At 35.2% G+C, this 13,348-nt stretch overlaps 5 protein-coding genes and 1 non-coding gene across 9 annotated transcripts; 4 read left to right on the forward strand and 2 right to left on the reverse strand.

The window, feature by feature from the left end:
• The first annotated feature begins 50 nt into the window (after positions 1-50).
• On the forward strand, positions 51-3,786 carry LOC125203800. Of its 4 annotated transcripts, none has more exons than XM_048102250.1 (14): positions 51-173; positions 253-319; positions 400-541; positions 793-941; positions 1,120-1,157; positions 1,228-1,307; positions 1,618-1,685; positions 1,892-2,237; positions 2,463-2,575; positions 2,648-2,713; positions 2,991-3,081; positions 3,207-3,271; positions 3,374-3,411; positions 3,501-3,786. In XM_048102250.1, exons 1-14 carry the CDS (start codon positions 148-150, stop codon positions 3,685-3,687), a joined length of 1,476 nt encoding a protein of 491 aa, XP_047958207.1. In that variant the 5' UTR covers positions 51-147; the 3' UTR covers positions 3,688-3,786. The 4 variants fall into 4 exon arrangements, with proteins under 4 accessions (XP_047958207.1, XP_047958209.1, XP_047958208.1 ...); XM_048102252.1 differs by having other exon boundaries at positions 1,228-1,252; positions 1,605-1,685; XM_048102251.1 differs by having other exon boundaries at positions 403-541.
• A 1,111-nt stretch (positions 3,787-4,897) lies between these two features.
• LOC125204687 (polyadenylate-binding protein-interacting protein 4-like) lies at positions 4,898-7,565 on the forward strand. Its single transcript, XM_048103393.1, has 9 exons — positions 4,898-4,986; positions 5,084-5,196; positions 5,736-5,881; positions 5,970-6,047; positions 6,587-6,661; positions 6,752-6,872; positions 7,093-7,192; positions 7,263-7,328; positions 7,475-7,565. Exons 2-8 carry the CDS (start codon positions 5,097-5,099, stop codon positions 7,279-7,281), a joined length of 639 nt encoding a protein of 212 aa, XP_047959350.1. The 5' UTR covers positions 4,898-4,986; positions 5,084-5,096; the 3' UTR covers positions 7,282-7,328; positions 7,475-7,565.
• Positions 7,466-8,138, forward strand: LOC125206919. Its single transcript, XM_048106133.1, has 4 exons — positions 7,466-7,565; positions 7,690-7,754; positions 7,834-7,865; positions 7,979-8,138. The coding sequence occupies exons 1-4, from the start codon at positions 7,466-7,468 to the stop codon at positions 8,136-8,138; spliced, it is 357 nt and encodes a 118-aa protein (XP_047962090.1).
• A 1,431-nt stretch (positions 8,139-9,569) lies between these two features.
• LOC125208013 (aquaporin TIP2-1-like) lies at positions 9,570-11,086 on the forward strand. Its single transcript, XM_048107551.1, has 3 exons — positions 9,570-9,743; positions 10,079-10,329; positions 10,514-11,086. The coding sequence occupies exons 1-3, from the start codon at positions 9,617-9,619 to the stop codon at positions 10,880-10,882; spliced, it is 747 nt and encodes a 248-aa protein (XP_047963508.1). The 5' UTR covers positions 9,570-9,616; the 3' UTR covers positions 10,883-11,086.
• A 396-nt stretch (positions 11,087-11,482) lies between these two features.
• TRNAN-GUU lies at positions 11,483-11,556 on the reverse strand. Its single transcript has one exon. It is a non-coding gene; the product is annotated as a tRNA-Asn (tRNA).
• A 3-nt stretch (positions 11,557-11,559) lies between these two features.
• On the reverse strand, positions 11,560-12,410 carry LOC125203414 (cytochrome c oxidase assembly protein COX19-like). The gene is made up of 3 exons (XM_048101749.1): positions 12,297-12,410; positions 11,753-11,841; positions 11,560-11,661 (listed from the first exon to the last, which is right to left on the reverse strand). The coding sequence occupies exons 1-3, from the start codon at positions 12,304-12,306 to the stop codon at positions 11,560-11,562; spliced, it is 201 nt and encodes a 66-aa protein (XP_047957706.1). The 5' UTR covers positions 12,307-12,410.
• Between the last annotated feature and the right edge of the window lie 938 nt (positions 12,411-13,348).

Consider the following 13,348-nt stretch of genomic DNA (forward strand, 5'->3'; position numbering starts at 1 on the left):
TCCACATTATACTGTGCCTCAATGGGCCCAACATAAATCAGATGACAAAATGGGCTTGTATAAGCCCAATAGTGAGGAAGATTAATTAATTCATTCCGAAAGGATATTTACCGCCGCCGCCGACGACGCCGCGCCGGTAGTCGAGAAATGATAGCTTGTAGGTCTCTGTTGAGGTAATATAATTAATTAATCATTCATGATCTTATCTGATTTTATATTTAGATAAATATTTTATGTTAACATCTATCGCAGACTGAACCTTCTAATTCGTGAAACTGCAAACACTTCTGCCAAATCGAAGCCCTTCCTGAATTTCCAGGTTCGGTAACTGCGGCATAATCTTTGAATTCATTGAATTATCTTAATGTTAGTAATTCACTATGTGGAAATATGTGACAGAAGCCTAAGTTTTGGCATGGTTTTAGCTGCGAGTTGAATATGGATGCTAGAAGTGGTAGGGGAAATGTGAATGATCGGAAATATCGACAAAATGTCAAGCAAACATGGAGAGCTGTGTCTACTCAGCCTGATCGCTCTGAGGGTAATACTTTTGTGGCTTTTGCTTTTTTTCTATTTCGATCATTTATTTCATTAAATACAAGTAGTTATTTGCGATTACAGAAGTGAATTGTAGTTTGATCGGAGTGATTTTAGTATACTGTATCTCTACGTGAGTATTGTTATCGATTCGAGTAAGTAATCAGTTGAAGGGGACTGTTTTTGGTATGGTTACTTGATTCTGAATGTGTTGATTATGTAGTGGAGGATGTGAAAATTTTCATATGTTATCAGATGATGGTGAGAAGGTGATGGCACAAAATCGAGGGGAGGAAGTGTGTCATATTACTTCTTCGACTGTCTCAATAGCTGAAGGTGGAAAGAGTGATAAATCACTGGATGAAAACTCAACATCTGCTAAGAAACATTCACTATCTATGGATGTGAGGACTTTCATTTTTTATTTGAGAGTGCAGTTATCTGTCTTGTTATCTATCTGTTATATGAGGTCTTTCATCAATCCTTTTCTTAATCCTCTGTGTATTTGACCTGGTGTATCCTTAGGTCCTCTAATTGGGTATTCTGTTTCAGTCTTTCAGCTGATCTTCTGTATTTTTGCAGATAGGAGCATCCTTAATGCGGTTCATCAAAGGGAAGGGGTAGGGCACTGCACGTTGAGGCTTGTATCGATAATAACTTATAATCATTTTTATTTTACACTCTGGACAGGGGAGACACTCAGAAGAAAATTGAGGTCGAGACTGGAGTTAAAATTATATTTCCATCATCTAGAAAAGAAGATTCAATACGTGAGTCTATTGTTTCTGAAATATTTTGCTCATTTCTGTTTCAAAGTTTATCAGAAGAATGTTTGTATTCCTTTTTTAATCATCATATCCTTATCTTTTGTTTTCTGATTGCTGTCTTGTTTTCTTTCAACCTGTATATCCTAGCTTTTCATACCTCAATAACTGAATTTTTGTTAAAAGATTTTCTATTTTAAGACTTGATTCTTGATTCACCATGATATTTTAGTGATCAATTAGTGCGAATGATGTACGGAATAGCTAACCCTGTCTTATCCCCTTCATTTGATGTCTGATTAGTGTATCATTGCAGTCCTTGAAGGCAACTCCGCTGAAAGTATTACTCAAGCATCTGAGATGATACAAGCTATTATTGACAAGGTTGATTGGCTCAACTTCTTATCAAGCACAAATCATCTGCTAGTTAGTTCATTATTTCCAAAAATATGGGTTTTTTCCCTTAATTTGTGTAATTGATGAGGTTGTGAGATAAATCAAACACAATGTTCATGTCTTGGATGGAGTTGAACTTTTGCATTAACATTTAGCTAAGTAGCTTACTAACATGTGTTTTTTTTATTCAACAGGCTGTTAATAGTCGAGAACTTGACTATTCTCACTTTGTCTCACTTCCTTTGGCTATTTATCCTGGACTACTTGACAAACTTGTCAATTTTCAAGAAACTATACTTGGAAAAACAGCTGATGATAAAGATAAAATTACGGACGACGAAAATCAATCTACAGGTCCAAAGGTTTCTGCTGAATTGGAAGCAAAGAGAAACGACACCCAACACCCAACTGAAACACCTTTAGTTGCTGAAGTCAAAGCTGTTGGTGCTGATACACATGTCAGAGCAAATATAACGAACATTCCTCTTGTCAGTTACCCTGTCAAAGAATCAAAGGCTACCAGTTCTTCTAAAATGATAGGTAAAAGTGATTATTTATTCTGTTCATTGAGAATTATTAACTCTTAGCACCCTCCTTATATAAAAAGAGAGAAGCAAGAGGTTGGAGCTTGGTTTAATTCTAATTTTTTCATTTTGTGGTGGAATTTATCGAATCTACATGAGCCTACTTTGAATGCTTCAATAGTTTCGACCTGTATGTCTTCTTCCACATTATCAGATGATTCAGATCATCTTTTACATGCAGACTCAGGGATTGAGAAGTCCATTTTTATTAAACCAACAACCTTTCACCTAACTGTTCTCATGCTGAAGTTATGGAATAAGGAGCGGGTTAAATCAGCTACAGAGGTTTTGCAGGTGAAATTTTTTAACCAACTGATTTGACCCACAGTTTCGTCTGTTCACAAGTGTTCTTTTTCTTCCTTCTAGAGCGTCTCATCAAAAGTAATGGATGCTTTAGAGAACCGGCCACTTTCGATTAGACTTAAGGGACTGGTAAGGTATCATCTTCATTAGAACATATTATGTTATGTATGGACTATGGACCATTGTTTTATAGATCTCATATTCAACAAAAACATAATATGCAGCTTAGTATTAGCGGTGGCTGTATCTTTGCATTATAATGTTTTTTGCCCAAACTACGGATACATATAAATGAACTCAATCACAAACACATTTGTTGGTTTTTGACTATATTTTAAATATCCTTTTTAGAGTAGTCACTATGGTCTGGTTTCTCCATTAATTTTTGATTCCGTATATCTTGCAGGACTGCATGAGAGGCTCTAAGGCCAAGGCGTTTGTTCTTTATGCACCTGTAGAAGAAATTGGTGGCGAGGGACGACTTTTGCGTGCTTGCAGTATCCATATCAGCTGTTTCTCGTCTTACTTGGACTCAAAATATTCACCTCTTTAGTGACTTTTTATTATGTTTAGACTTTAGATTACTTGATTAATTGTTTTTGGCTTTCCTGAGCGTTCTTAGAAGTCATCACCGATGCATTTGTTGATGCTGGCTTGGTCGTTGGGAATGATGCCGGACAGCTGAAGGTACACCTTTAAATACATTTAAATACTCTTTCTGCATATATGTTACTATCATTCAAGTACATGATTTTCATTGTTCACCTATAATCTTCTCCTTTGATGCAGTTGCATGCCACCCTTATGAATGCGCGTCACAGGAAAAGGTGCAGCTTCTGTATTTATGTCCTCCTCTATGCATATGGGTTGAATCTTTGACATCTGTTTTACTTTGATCCTTTTCTTTGGCTCTCAGGAAGACGAGAAGTGCAAGGGTGGACCCGTTTGATGCAAGAGGCATTTTTGATCTGTATGGTAACGAGGAATGGGGCGAGTATTGTATAAGCGAAGCTCATCTTTCTCAAAGGTTTGCATTCGATGAGAATGGCTACTACCATTGCTGTGCTTCAATTCCTTTCCCAGAAAACGTGCAAAAAGATTGATCTATTCACCTTTGAGATTTTACCATTACCAAGAAAATTGACCATAGTTTGTAATGCAACTTTATCTGCTTGAATTTCCAGTAATTCACCTCTTGAATATATATGTAGCCTGATATCCCTCTACAATTTGCTGCTATGTGTCTGTAGCGATATTTCATAGCAATTATAAGACCACAAAATGTCGTCTTTATACACTCCCTCGGTCCATAAAAAAGTAGTCTTATTTGTAGACGGTACGAGTTTCAATGAAAAATTGGTAAAGTTAGAGAAAGGGGAAAAAATAATTAAGTAAAGAGAGATTGATCCAAAAAGTGGGTAAAATATTAGAGAAATTTTTCATATTTAGAAATGAGATTATTTTTGGTGAGCGGAGGGAGAAAAATATATTTTAGACATTATTTCATGATTATAACTTGTTAGAGGCGAAAAATCTTAAGGTCTTTTTTTGGACATTATTTCGTATCTCACTATTATTTTGTCTAAAGAATCAAGGGTCACCTAAATATACTAAATCTATCCAATTTATTAAGGTGGTGTTACTATGACTAGTTATCACATGATTATCTATCTAGAATTGAGTTGTTGGATTCAATCTCATGAACCAAGTACACTACATATTTAATCACGAGATACAATCTTGCAAACCGAACAACCCAAGTCTTATGAATATTATTCGATTCGGTAGATGAGGTTGTTATTTAATCTTGAGATAATAACATCTAAAATTAGTCTTAGTTTATGAATTTCTTGGCTTTTGGCATTTTATATTTGGACAAAATTAATCTCGAGTAAAATATTTAGCTCAATTCACTCTCTGATAATGTTGAAACAAGTTCGTTATAAGCAATCAAAAACCTTATATTGGAGTATGTTATTTTTAAGACTAAAGTCCAATTAGTCCTTTACATTAGTTAGACAAATCATGTTTGAAACCAAAAAATAACAAATTTAATGTAAAAGACAATTTTTTTTAAAGTACATGTAAATGATCCAATTTAAACTTTAGTCTATATTTAACGAATCTGATGGCAAAACAATTATGACCTTGATTAATTATTTTATCCCAAAAAGGAAAGAAAGTGGAGTATATATATACCGCCGCCGCCGGTAGTCGGGAAATGATAGCTTGTTAAGGAATTAAGGTATACTAAAAATTAATTAATCATATCCTATGATCATATTCGAATTTATATTTAGATAAATATTCTATTTCAATATTCCGTCAGACTCAAATTCCAGCTCGTTACACTGCAAGTCTGCAAACACTTCGCAAAATCGAAGCCCTTGCTGGAATTCCAGGTTCGTTAATTGCGGCTTAATCATGAATTAATTGCATTATCTTACTATTAGTGATTTACTTTGCGATAAAAGCCTAAGTTTTTTGGCATTGTTTTAGCTGTGAGTTGAATATGGATGCTGGAAGCGGTAGTGGAAATGTGAATGATCGGAAAAATCTGCAAAATGTGAGGCCAACTTATAGAGCAGTGCCTACTCAGCCTGATCGCGAGGGTAATATTTTTGTTTTTTTTTTTGTTTTGTTTTTTTTTTGTTTTTTTTTTCTGTTTCGATTATTTGTTTTCATTAAATAAAAGTAGTTATTCACCGTTACATAATTGAATTGTAGCTTGATCGGAATGATTTTAGGTGGTGTTCGGTTTCCGAGATAAAATAATAGTACCAAGATACAATCTAGGATTGAGTTGCGAGATTATTTTAGTCATATGAGTTAGCTATGACTAATTATCCCATGATTATTCATCTAGGATTGAGTTGTGGGGTTGAATCTCAAGAACCAAACACACTACAAATTTAATCCCGGATACATTCTTGCAAACCGTACACTCCTTCAGTATATTGAATCTGTATGTGTGTGTACCGTAGATGATGCATGACGATCTGAATTCTGTACGAATATTCTTATCGATTTGAGTAAGTAATCAAATGAAGTGGACTGTTTTTGAAATGTATACTTGATTCTGTATGTGTTGGATTATTTCGTGGAGGATGTGATCTGCCTATGCTACTGCATTTAATCCATAACGTTTAAGTGCAAGGGTACCGGACCAGTAGCTCTGCATCATCATCCACTTCTGATCGCGGAGGTACTTCAACTTCTGCTGGCCGTGTATCGGATCCTAGTCCATCTGTTGCTTCGCTGTCTTCAAAGATGTCAACACTTAATCCACATGCCAAGGTGAACTACATGATTGGAAACTTTGATTATATTTTGTGTCATTATTTGTCTTTTGCTAACTCTCTTGCTCGTCTTCGTATTGTTTCAGGAGTTTAAATTGGATCCAAATGCTAAGAGCTTCACCCCAGTTCAGAGACATATGCATGGCACACAATCTAGTGTCAGGGTGAGTGCACACATCTCTATTGCTACTGCCTTTTTATCCTTTTTAGATGGTCTAGAATATTTCTACGAATCGAGCTTACCTTAGCTGCCAAACACATGTATAATAACTAGTGGATGCTGCTTCTTTTCATTCAATATTTATCAGCCCTTCAGTTGCATGTCGCTCAACAGCAAGAGGTTATATTTCTACCATATTGTCAAAATTAGAAGGAGATTGCATAAACTAAAGAAACTCTGTATCGAAAGATTCGATAACTGCAAGATTTTTGAGATAATAAGGATGGCTTTTGAGTGCTTTAAGAATGTATTTTAGGAGAAGAAATAGAAAATGAGCTTATTGGACAATGTATATTTATGTCTGTTTTCATTATATAAAAAAGTGAAGAATATCTTTTTATTTTAGGAGAAGAAATAGAAAATGAGCTATGTTTACAGAGACTGAAACCACTTTTTCTTTGTCATCTTGATCATCATAAGCCTGCACTTTCTTATTAAATTTAACTCATACTGATCCATTTTGGACTTATTATGATTGTATAGGCTGGACCTTCGTTTGCTGCACAGCCGCCGGCTCCGCCAATGCTACAACAAATTTACAATTCAAGAGGACCGCAGGTTCGTTCTATTTTGCTCTACTAGGATTCTACCACAATTTTGTATTGACATTACGGTAAGTAGCTAACATGTGTTTTTTTTCTTGAACAGGCTGTTAATAGTCGACAACCTAAATTTACCCACTTCGTATCACTTCCTTTGGCTATTTATCCTGAACTACTTAAGGGGCTTGTCAATTTTAAAATTGAAGTACTTAAAGACGCAGCTGCTGGTAAAATGATTATTTTATCTGTTGATTGAGAATTATTAACTCCTAGCACCCTTCCCGTACAAAAAGAGAGAAGAAAGGGGTGGGAGCTTGGTTTAATTCAATACAACTTGTTTGGCTTTTGAGGTGGAAATTATCGAAACTAATGAGTCTACTCAGAATGCTTCAATTGTTTCGTCCTGTATGTCTTCTTCCACATTATCAAATCATCTTTTACATGCAGACTCAGGAATTGACGAGTCCATATTTGCTAAACTACTACTGTTCTCATGCTGGAGTTATCGAATGAGGAGCAGTTTAAAGCAGCTACAGAGGCTATGCAGGTGAAATCTTTCTAACCAACTGATTTGACCCACTGTTTTGTATATTCAGTGTGTTTTTTCTGCCTCATAGAGTGCCTCATCAATTGTAAAGGATGCTTTAGAAAACCGGCCACTTGTCATCAGACTTAAGGGAGTGGTAAGGTTTCATCTTCATTAAACCTTCAATTCAATCACAAACACATTTGTTGGTTGGTGACTCTATTAAATAGTACTACTATCCTTTTTAGAGTAGTCACTGTTGTCTGGTTTCTCAATTAAATTTTGATTCCATATATGTTGCAGGACTGCTTTAGAGACTCTGAGGACAAGCCATATCTTGTTTACGCTCCTGTAGAAGTAATTGGTGGCAAGGAACGACTCTTGTGTGCTTACGGTATCCATATCATCTGTTTCTTGTCTTACTTTGACTCCAAATATTCACCACTTAGTGACGTTTAATTATGTTTAGACTTTAGATTACTTGATTGATTGTTTTTGGCTTTTCTGAACGTTCTTAGATGCCATCAAGGATGCGTTTGTTCACGCTGGCTTGGTCGTTGGGTATAATAAGGAAAATCTGAAGGTACCTTTCTTTATCTTTGATACTTCAACTACTCATTCAAGTACATAATGTTCATCTACAATCTTCTCCTTTGATGCAGTTGCATGTCACCCTTATGAGTACACGTTTCAGGTGCGACTTCTGTATTTATATCCGTTATTACATTCTTCGCGTCTGGCAAACATACGGGTTGGATCTTCGACATACTGAGAGTTTACTTTGATCCTTTTTTCTTTGGCTCCCAGAACGACGATGAAGGAGAAACCGTTCGATGCAAACGCCATTTTAAAACGGTATCGTAACAAGGAATGGGGCGATTATCGTGTAAGCGAAGCTCATCTATCTGAAAGGGGTAAATTTGATAATGGCTATTACCGCTGCTGTGCTAGACTTCCTTTCCCCTAAAACATGCAAAAAGATTGATCCATTCACCTTTGAGATTTTACTGTTACCAAGTAAATTTACCCTAGTTTGAATTTCCAGTAATTCACCTCTTGAATAAATATGTAGCCTGATATTTATTACTATAAGACCACGAAAGTGTAGTGATTATACATGTAACATGTTGAATGCAATTATTTTTGGGTTACATTAGTTTATTATTGGGGAATGTGATCAAATGCAATCTCTAAATATTGTACAAACTCCAAACTTTGATCTGGACCGCTAGAAAACATCAACGGATGATAAAATAATAGCAACAAAAAATATCAACACAATGTCAGCGGTTGATGCTGCGTTGAAATTGTGTTGACATCAAAATCTTGAAATTTTACACTATGTTGACATTGTATTGACGTTATGTTGATACTGTGTTAAAAAGTTTGGAGTTTGTACAATATATGAGTTTGCATTTTATCACTACCCTTGTTATTGGAGTATAATTTATCGCAATTATTTTACACCGACCATTTTGACATTAGGGTTTAGTTATCCAACAATTATTTCTCTATTTTTCTTCTAAAAAAATCATTATCTTTTCATAATTATGCTATGCATTTGCCCCCTAACATTTGATAGCGAAATGTCCTCTATATTTATCATGATAAAAAAACAAACTTTTTTTGGTGAAAAGAACAAGTAATTATGAAACTATAACACGTACCTCATCAGTTATCTCCATTTAATAGTAGCATTTCTTAATTCGGACCAGTAATCAACGCCAATATTAATATCAAATTCGTAATCCACACACATTTATTTTGCTAATAAAAATAATAAAAATAAAGTGGAAAATGAAACAAAAAAAAAGCATAGATTTGTTTTGTTGGTCGGCGCACTATGTGGCCCAAAGTTGGAAATGTTAAAAAACCGAATTAAAAAAATTAAATCATGATTAGTTAGTATTTTAGCTAATACATTTAGACATTTTTGTTGATTTTAATTTACTATAAGATTCGAAAATGCTTAAAGTTTTGTTTTGAAATTGCTTTAATTATGGGATGTGAATTGTGAGATGTGTGGCGGAGGATGCACTTATGTGTTTGTGATCCTTAAACCAAGTGATGGAGACTATTCATCTTTGACTATAATTACAAATGACAACTATTAATAAATGAAATATCCAAATTAAATTCAATGAGAATATTGCTGTTAAATCGTGAGATACTACAACTAAATTACATAATGAAGTACAATATAAAAATTGACCAAGTTATAGTCACACTTATGATATCGCTTTATCATTTCACCAAAAATAATTAATTAGTATGTGATCCAACTACTCACTCATCATCAAACTGAATTAAAAATTATAATTAAACAATATGTGGAATTCTTAGTCTATAAATGTGGCATAGAAAGTGTCTTTTGCACCTAAAAAAAACATTCCATTATTTCATTCTCCCTTAGTTCTTTTTCTCCTTCTCCTTCACAGGAAAAAAATGCCGGGAATCGCTTTCGGCCGATTCGATGACTCATTCAGCTTAGCCTCAATTAAGGCGTACGTCGCTGAGTTCATCTCCACCATGCTCTTCGTCTTCGCCGGCGTCGGTTCCGCCATTGCTTTCAGTTAGTTTTGTCACACCTCCACGTTTCTCTCTATGATTATGTGAATTAGTCATTTAGACCCTAGAATTAGGGGTGGACACAAAATTTATTTATTTATTTATTTTGGTAAAGACAATTTTTTTATGGCACTGTATATATATTTTGCATTCAAAAAAATAGTAAGAAAAGAATTTCATATGATATATTTTGTTAATGATATGGACTTTTGTATAATAATTTATACAAAAATATTGAATATTAAAATTTGTGTCGGCCGCTGCCAAGAGCTAGAATCATGCATGCAAGCACATGTAGGATTCCGATTCCGATTTGGTGATTTGACGTTTTTTAAATAGACAGTGTGACTTCGGGCGCCGCTCTCAACCCGGCGGGGCTGGTGGCGATCGCGATCGCGCACGCATTCGCTCTCTTCGTCGCAGTTTCGGTTGGAGCCAACATCTCCGGTGGCCACGTCAACCCTGCCGTCACCTTTGGACTGGCCGTCGGCGGCCATATCACCATCCTCACCGGAATGTTCTATTCGATCGCTCAGCTCTTGGGCTCAATTATCGCCTGTTTTGTGCTCTCCATCGTTACCGGCGGTTATGTAAGTGTAATTTCACCAAGTAACTCATTTTTATAACCTAGATCACATAATTTGAAATTCCAATTTTGCCCTTGTTCCATGTGATTTCAGTTTTGGACCCTTAAAATGTACTAATAGGTGAGAGGATAGACTTTGATTGTACAACTAACATATTTTATAATCCAAATTAAAAAATATGGTGCAGGAGATCCCGACTCACGGATTGGGTGCTGGAGTCGCAGCCTTCCAGGGACTCGTGATGGAGGTAATCATTACATTCGCATTGGTGTACACAGTGTATGCCACTGCGGTCGATCCCAGGAAGGGCTCAGTGGGCACTGTCGCACCAATTGCGATTGGGTTCATTGTGGGGGCCAACATTTTGGCGGCGGGCCCGTTCTCAGGCGGATCCATGAACCCAGCCAGGTCCTTCGGCCCGGCTGTGGCGAGCGGTGACTACGATGGGAACTGGATCTACTGGATCGGGCCACTCATCGGTGGCGGCCTAGCCGGGATGGTCTACAACAATGTGTTCATGCACGATGACCATGCATCACTTTCTAGCGACTTCTAAGTATGTAAATTTGTTGAACGCTTTATGATTTGTTTGAGGACCAATTTGCACAATCCCTTTGTAATAAAAGGAAATGGGACTCATTTTCCTTTTGTTTTTTTACTTGATGAATTGGTTTGAATGTCGAAAATCCATTTTTTACTTGATGAAATTGATATGTTAATTGCTTTAATTTGTGGAATGATTCCATGGATTTCTTTTCTATGATCCTCAGACTCTCAATAATCTGATGAATTCCCATTTTGCAATTCAGTTATTTTTATTTTCTCATACTTTATTTCAATCACATCTTTTGAGCAAAAATGCATATTTTAGAGATTAAAAAAAAATAAAGGTGAAAATTTTTTCATATATGAAAAATATCTTCAGTAAGTTCTTTATATTAAAGAAGATAAATAATGATTCCTTATTTATTTTTGTGATCCTAATTACTCGGACTCTTATTATATTGATTTGTGATCCTCAAAGTCGAATCTTTATAAGAGCAAATTGTGTATATAAAAAATAACCATAATTTTTTTGCAAGCACAAAAAATCAAATTATGACAAATAAAATAAAAATCAAATTATGACAAATAAAATAAAAATAAAAATAAAAATCGCTAGAAGGAGGGCTTGAACCTCCGACCTTGTGGTTAACAGCCACACGCTCTAACCAACTGAGCTATTCCAGCTACTTACTTCTCCATACGACACTCAAGATACTTCTTGGAGAAGTGTCTGCATTTTTCAGATTTATGGCCCTCAAACTTGAGACAGTTGATATAGTCTTTCTTTTCCTACACCAATCAACCTCAAACAAACCATAGTTAACAAAGCTTCTTCAAATGAATCAAGCCTAAAACAGCTTACACAATTCTACACATGTACCAGATCACATAAATGCATATGATCCAAAGGGAAAACACCCTTTTCTGGTGGCACTGGTCTTGCTCCTCTGTTTCCACCAAATGCTCCTCCTACAACAACAAACATCGATAATCGATAATTCCATCGAAAAGATTCCTTTTTTTTCAGAGCATCAACATTTCCCAATTGAGTCCATCCATATCTAATTATGAAACTGATGAAATAACATAACAATCTATGCAAGTTTCAGTTTTTTTCAGAGCATCAACATTTCCCAATTGAGTTCATCCATATCTAATCATGAAACTGATGAAATAACATAACAATCTATGCAAGATTCAGTTTTTTTTTTTTTTGGATTAGATCAACCTAGAAATCATCCTAACTACCAAAAGGGAATCATCAAAACAATAACAATTTAACAAGAAAGGGAAAAAAAATCAATCTTTTGCTAGTTCCACATTGACAATACACAATTCTTTTGAGGTCTATACAAAGTTAGGGTAATAACTTTGGTTCAAACATTAACAATTTCAGATAAACCCTAACATGAATCATCAATTACCTGCACTCATTTGTGAAAATTTCAATTGTTTCTTAGGTGAAGAATTCTCGTCGATAAGCCCTCTTTCTCTACTCCTTCAATTTGGTTTAGCCACTGGAATTGAATGAGGTAAGAATCTTTGTCACCACTAAGCCCAACAAATCTGTTGTTGAATATAAGCCCAATTCTTTACAAGACCCAATTTATGGAAATAGATGATAAATAAAGATTATTTTTTGGTACAATATAATTTAGGTTTTATCAAAATATGATTCGGGCTAAAATATTAAAAATGCAATGCCTAAACTTAGAGATTGATTTTGGATTTAGTGACGTTAAAAAAAGTTGGTCAAAAGCAAGCCGACGACGATCTTTACACTATGTCCGATCTTACAAATTTTGTTTCCTTGATCCATTGATAGTAAATACTCCTTCCGTCCCACAAAGATTGTCCCATTTTTTCATTTTGGTACGTCCCACAAAATTTATCTCATTTCATTTTTTACCATTTTAGGTAGTGGACTTCATATTCCGCTAACTCATTCCTACTCATATTTTATTATAAAACTAATATATAAAAGTAGGATCCACATTGCACTAACTTTTTCAATTCACTTTTCATTACATTTCTTAAAACTCGTGTTCGGTCAGGACAATTTTTATGGGACGGAGGGAGTAGTATAAATTACTCCATGTAATTGTATGATTCGGGCTAAACTATAAAAAAAGCAATGCCTAAATTTAGACATTGATTTTGGGTTTAGTGATGTAAAAAAGAGAAGTTGGTCAAAAGCAAGCCCACGACTATCTTTACACTATATCCTCACAAATTTTGTTTCATTAATCCATTGATGGAGTATAAATTACTCCATGTAATAGCATGATTTGGGCTGTGACATAAAATATGATAACTATTTTATGAGTGAAAGGAAAATTAATGGAAATAGTAGGTTTTATATTGTATATGGATGTTACTTTCGCAAAAGACACGAGGCTCACAATAGGATAAAGTACATCCATTTAAAGCGAGTGTGAAGGTACTACCAATAATGCGGGAGACACACTTTTAATGA

The sequence above is a fragment of the Salvia hispanica genome, chromosome 2 (assembly GCF_023119035.1).
Source record: "Salvia hispanica cultivar TCC Black 2014 chromosome 2, UniMelb_Shisp_WGS_1.0, whole genome shotgun sequence".
NCBI classification, from domain to species: Eukaryota; Viridiplantae; Streptophyta; class Magnoliopsida; order Lamiales; family Lamiaceae; genus Salvia; species Salvia hispanica.

Excerpts from the sequence above, each read along its gene's own strand:
- LOC125203800 (XM_048102250.1), top strand. The coding sequence starts at position 148 with ATGATAGCTTGTAGGTCTCTGTTGAG. Across the intron at positions 320-399 it reads AGCCCTTCCTGAATTTCCAG|AAGCCTAAGTTTTGGCATGG; the intron begins GTTCGGTAACTG and ends AATATGTGACAG. Across the intron at positions 1,686-1,891 it reads TACAAGCTATTATTGACAAG|GCTGTTAATAGTCGAGAACT; the intron begins GTTGATTGGCTC and ends TTTATTCAACAG.
- LOC125203414 (XM_048101749.1), bottom strand. Across the intron at positions 11,662-11,752 it reads ATATGCATTTATGTGATCTG|GAAAAGAAAGACTATATCAA; the intron begins GTACATGTGTAG and ends TGATTGGTGTAG.
- LOC125204687 (XM_048103393.1), top strand. The coding sequence starts at position 5,097 with ATGGATGCTGGAAGCGGTAGTGGAAATGTGAATGATCGGAAAAATCTG. Across the intron at positions 5,882-5,969 it reads CACTTAATCCACATGCCAAG|GAGTTTAAATTGGATCCAAA; the intron begins GTGAACTACATG and ends GTATTGTTTCAG. Across the intron at positions 6,048-6,586 it reads GCACACAATCTAGTGTCAGG|GCTGGACCTTCGTTTGCTGC; the intron begins GTGAGTGCACAC and ends ATGATTGTATAG.
- LOC125206919 (XM_048106133.1), top strand. The coding sequence starts at position 7,466 with ATGTTGCAGGACTGCTTTAGAGACTCTGAGGACAAGCCATATCTTGTT. Across the intron at positions 7,566-7,689 it reads ACGACTCTTGTGTGCTTACG|ATGCCATCAAGGATGCGTTT; the intron begins GTATCCATATCA and ends GAACGTTCTTAG. Across the intron at positions 7,755-7,833 it reads ATAATAAGGAAAATCTGAAG|TTGCATGTCACCCTTATGAG; the intron begins GTACCTTTCTTT and ends CCTTTGATGCAG.
- LOC125208013 (XM_048107551.1), top strand. The coding sequence starts at position 9,617 with ATGCCGGGAATCGCTTTCGGCCGATTCGATGACTCATTCAGCTTAGCC. Across the intron at positions 9,744-10,078 it reads CGGTTCCGCCATTGCTTTCA|ACAGTGTGACTTCGGGCGCC; the intron begins GTTAGTTTTGTC and ends TTTTTTAAATAG. Across the intron at positions 10,330-10,513 it reads CCATCGTTACCGGCGGTTAT|GAGATCCCGACTCACGGATT; the intron begins GTAAGTGTAATT and ends AATATGGTGCAG.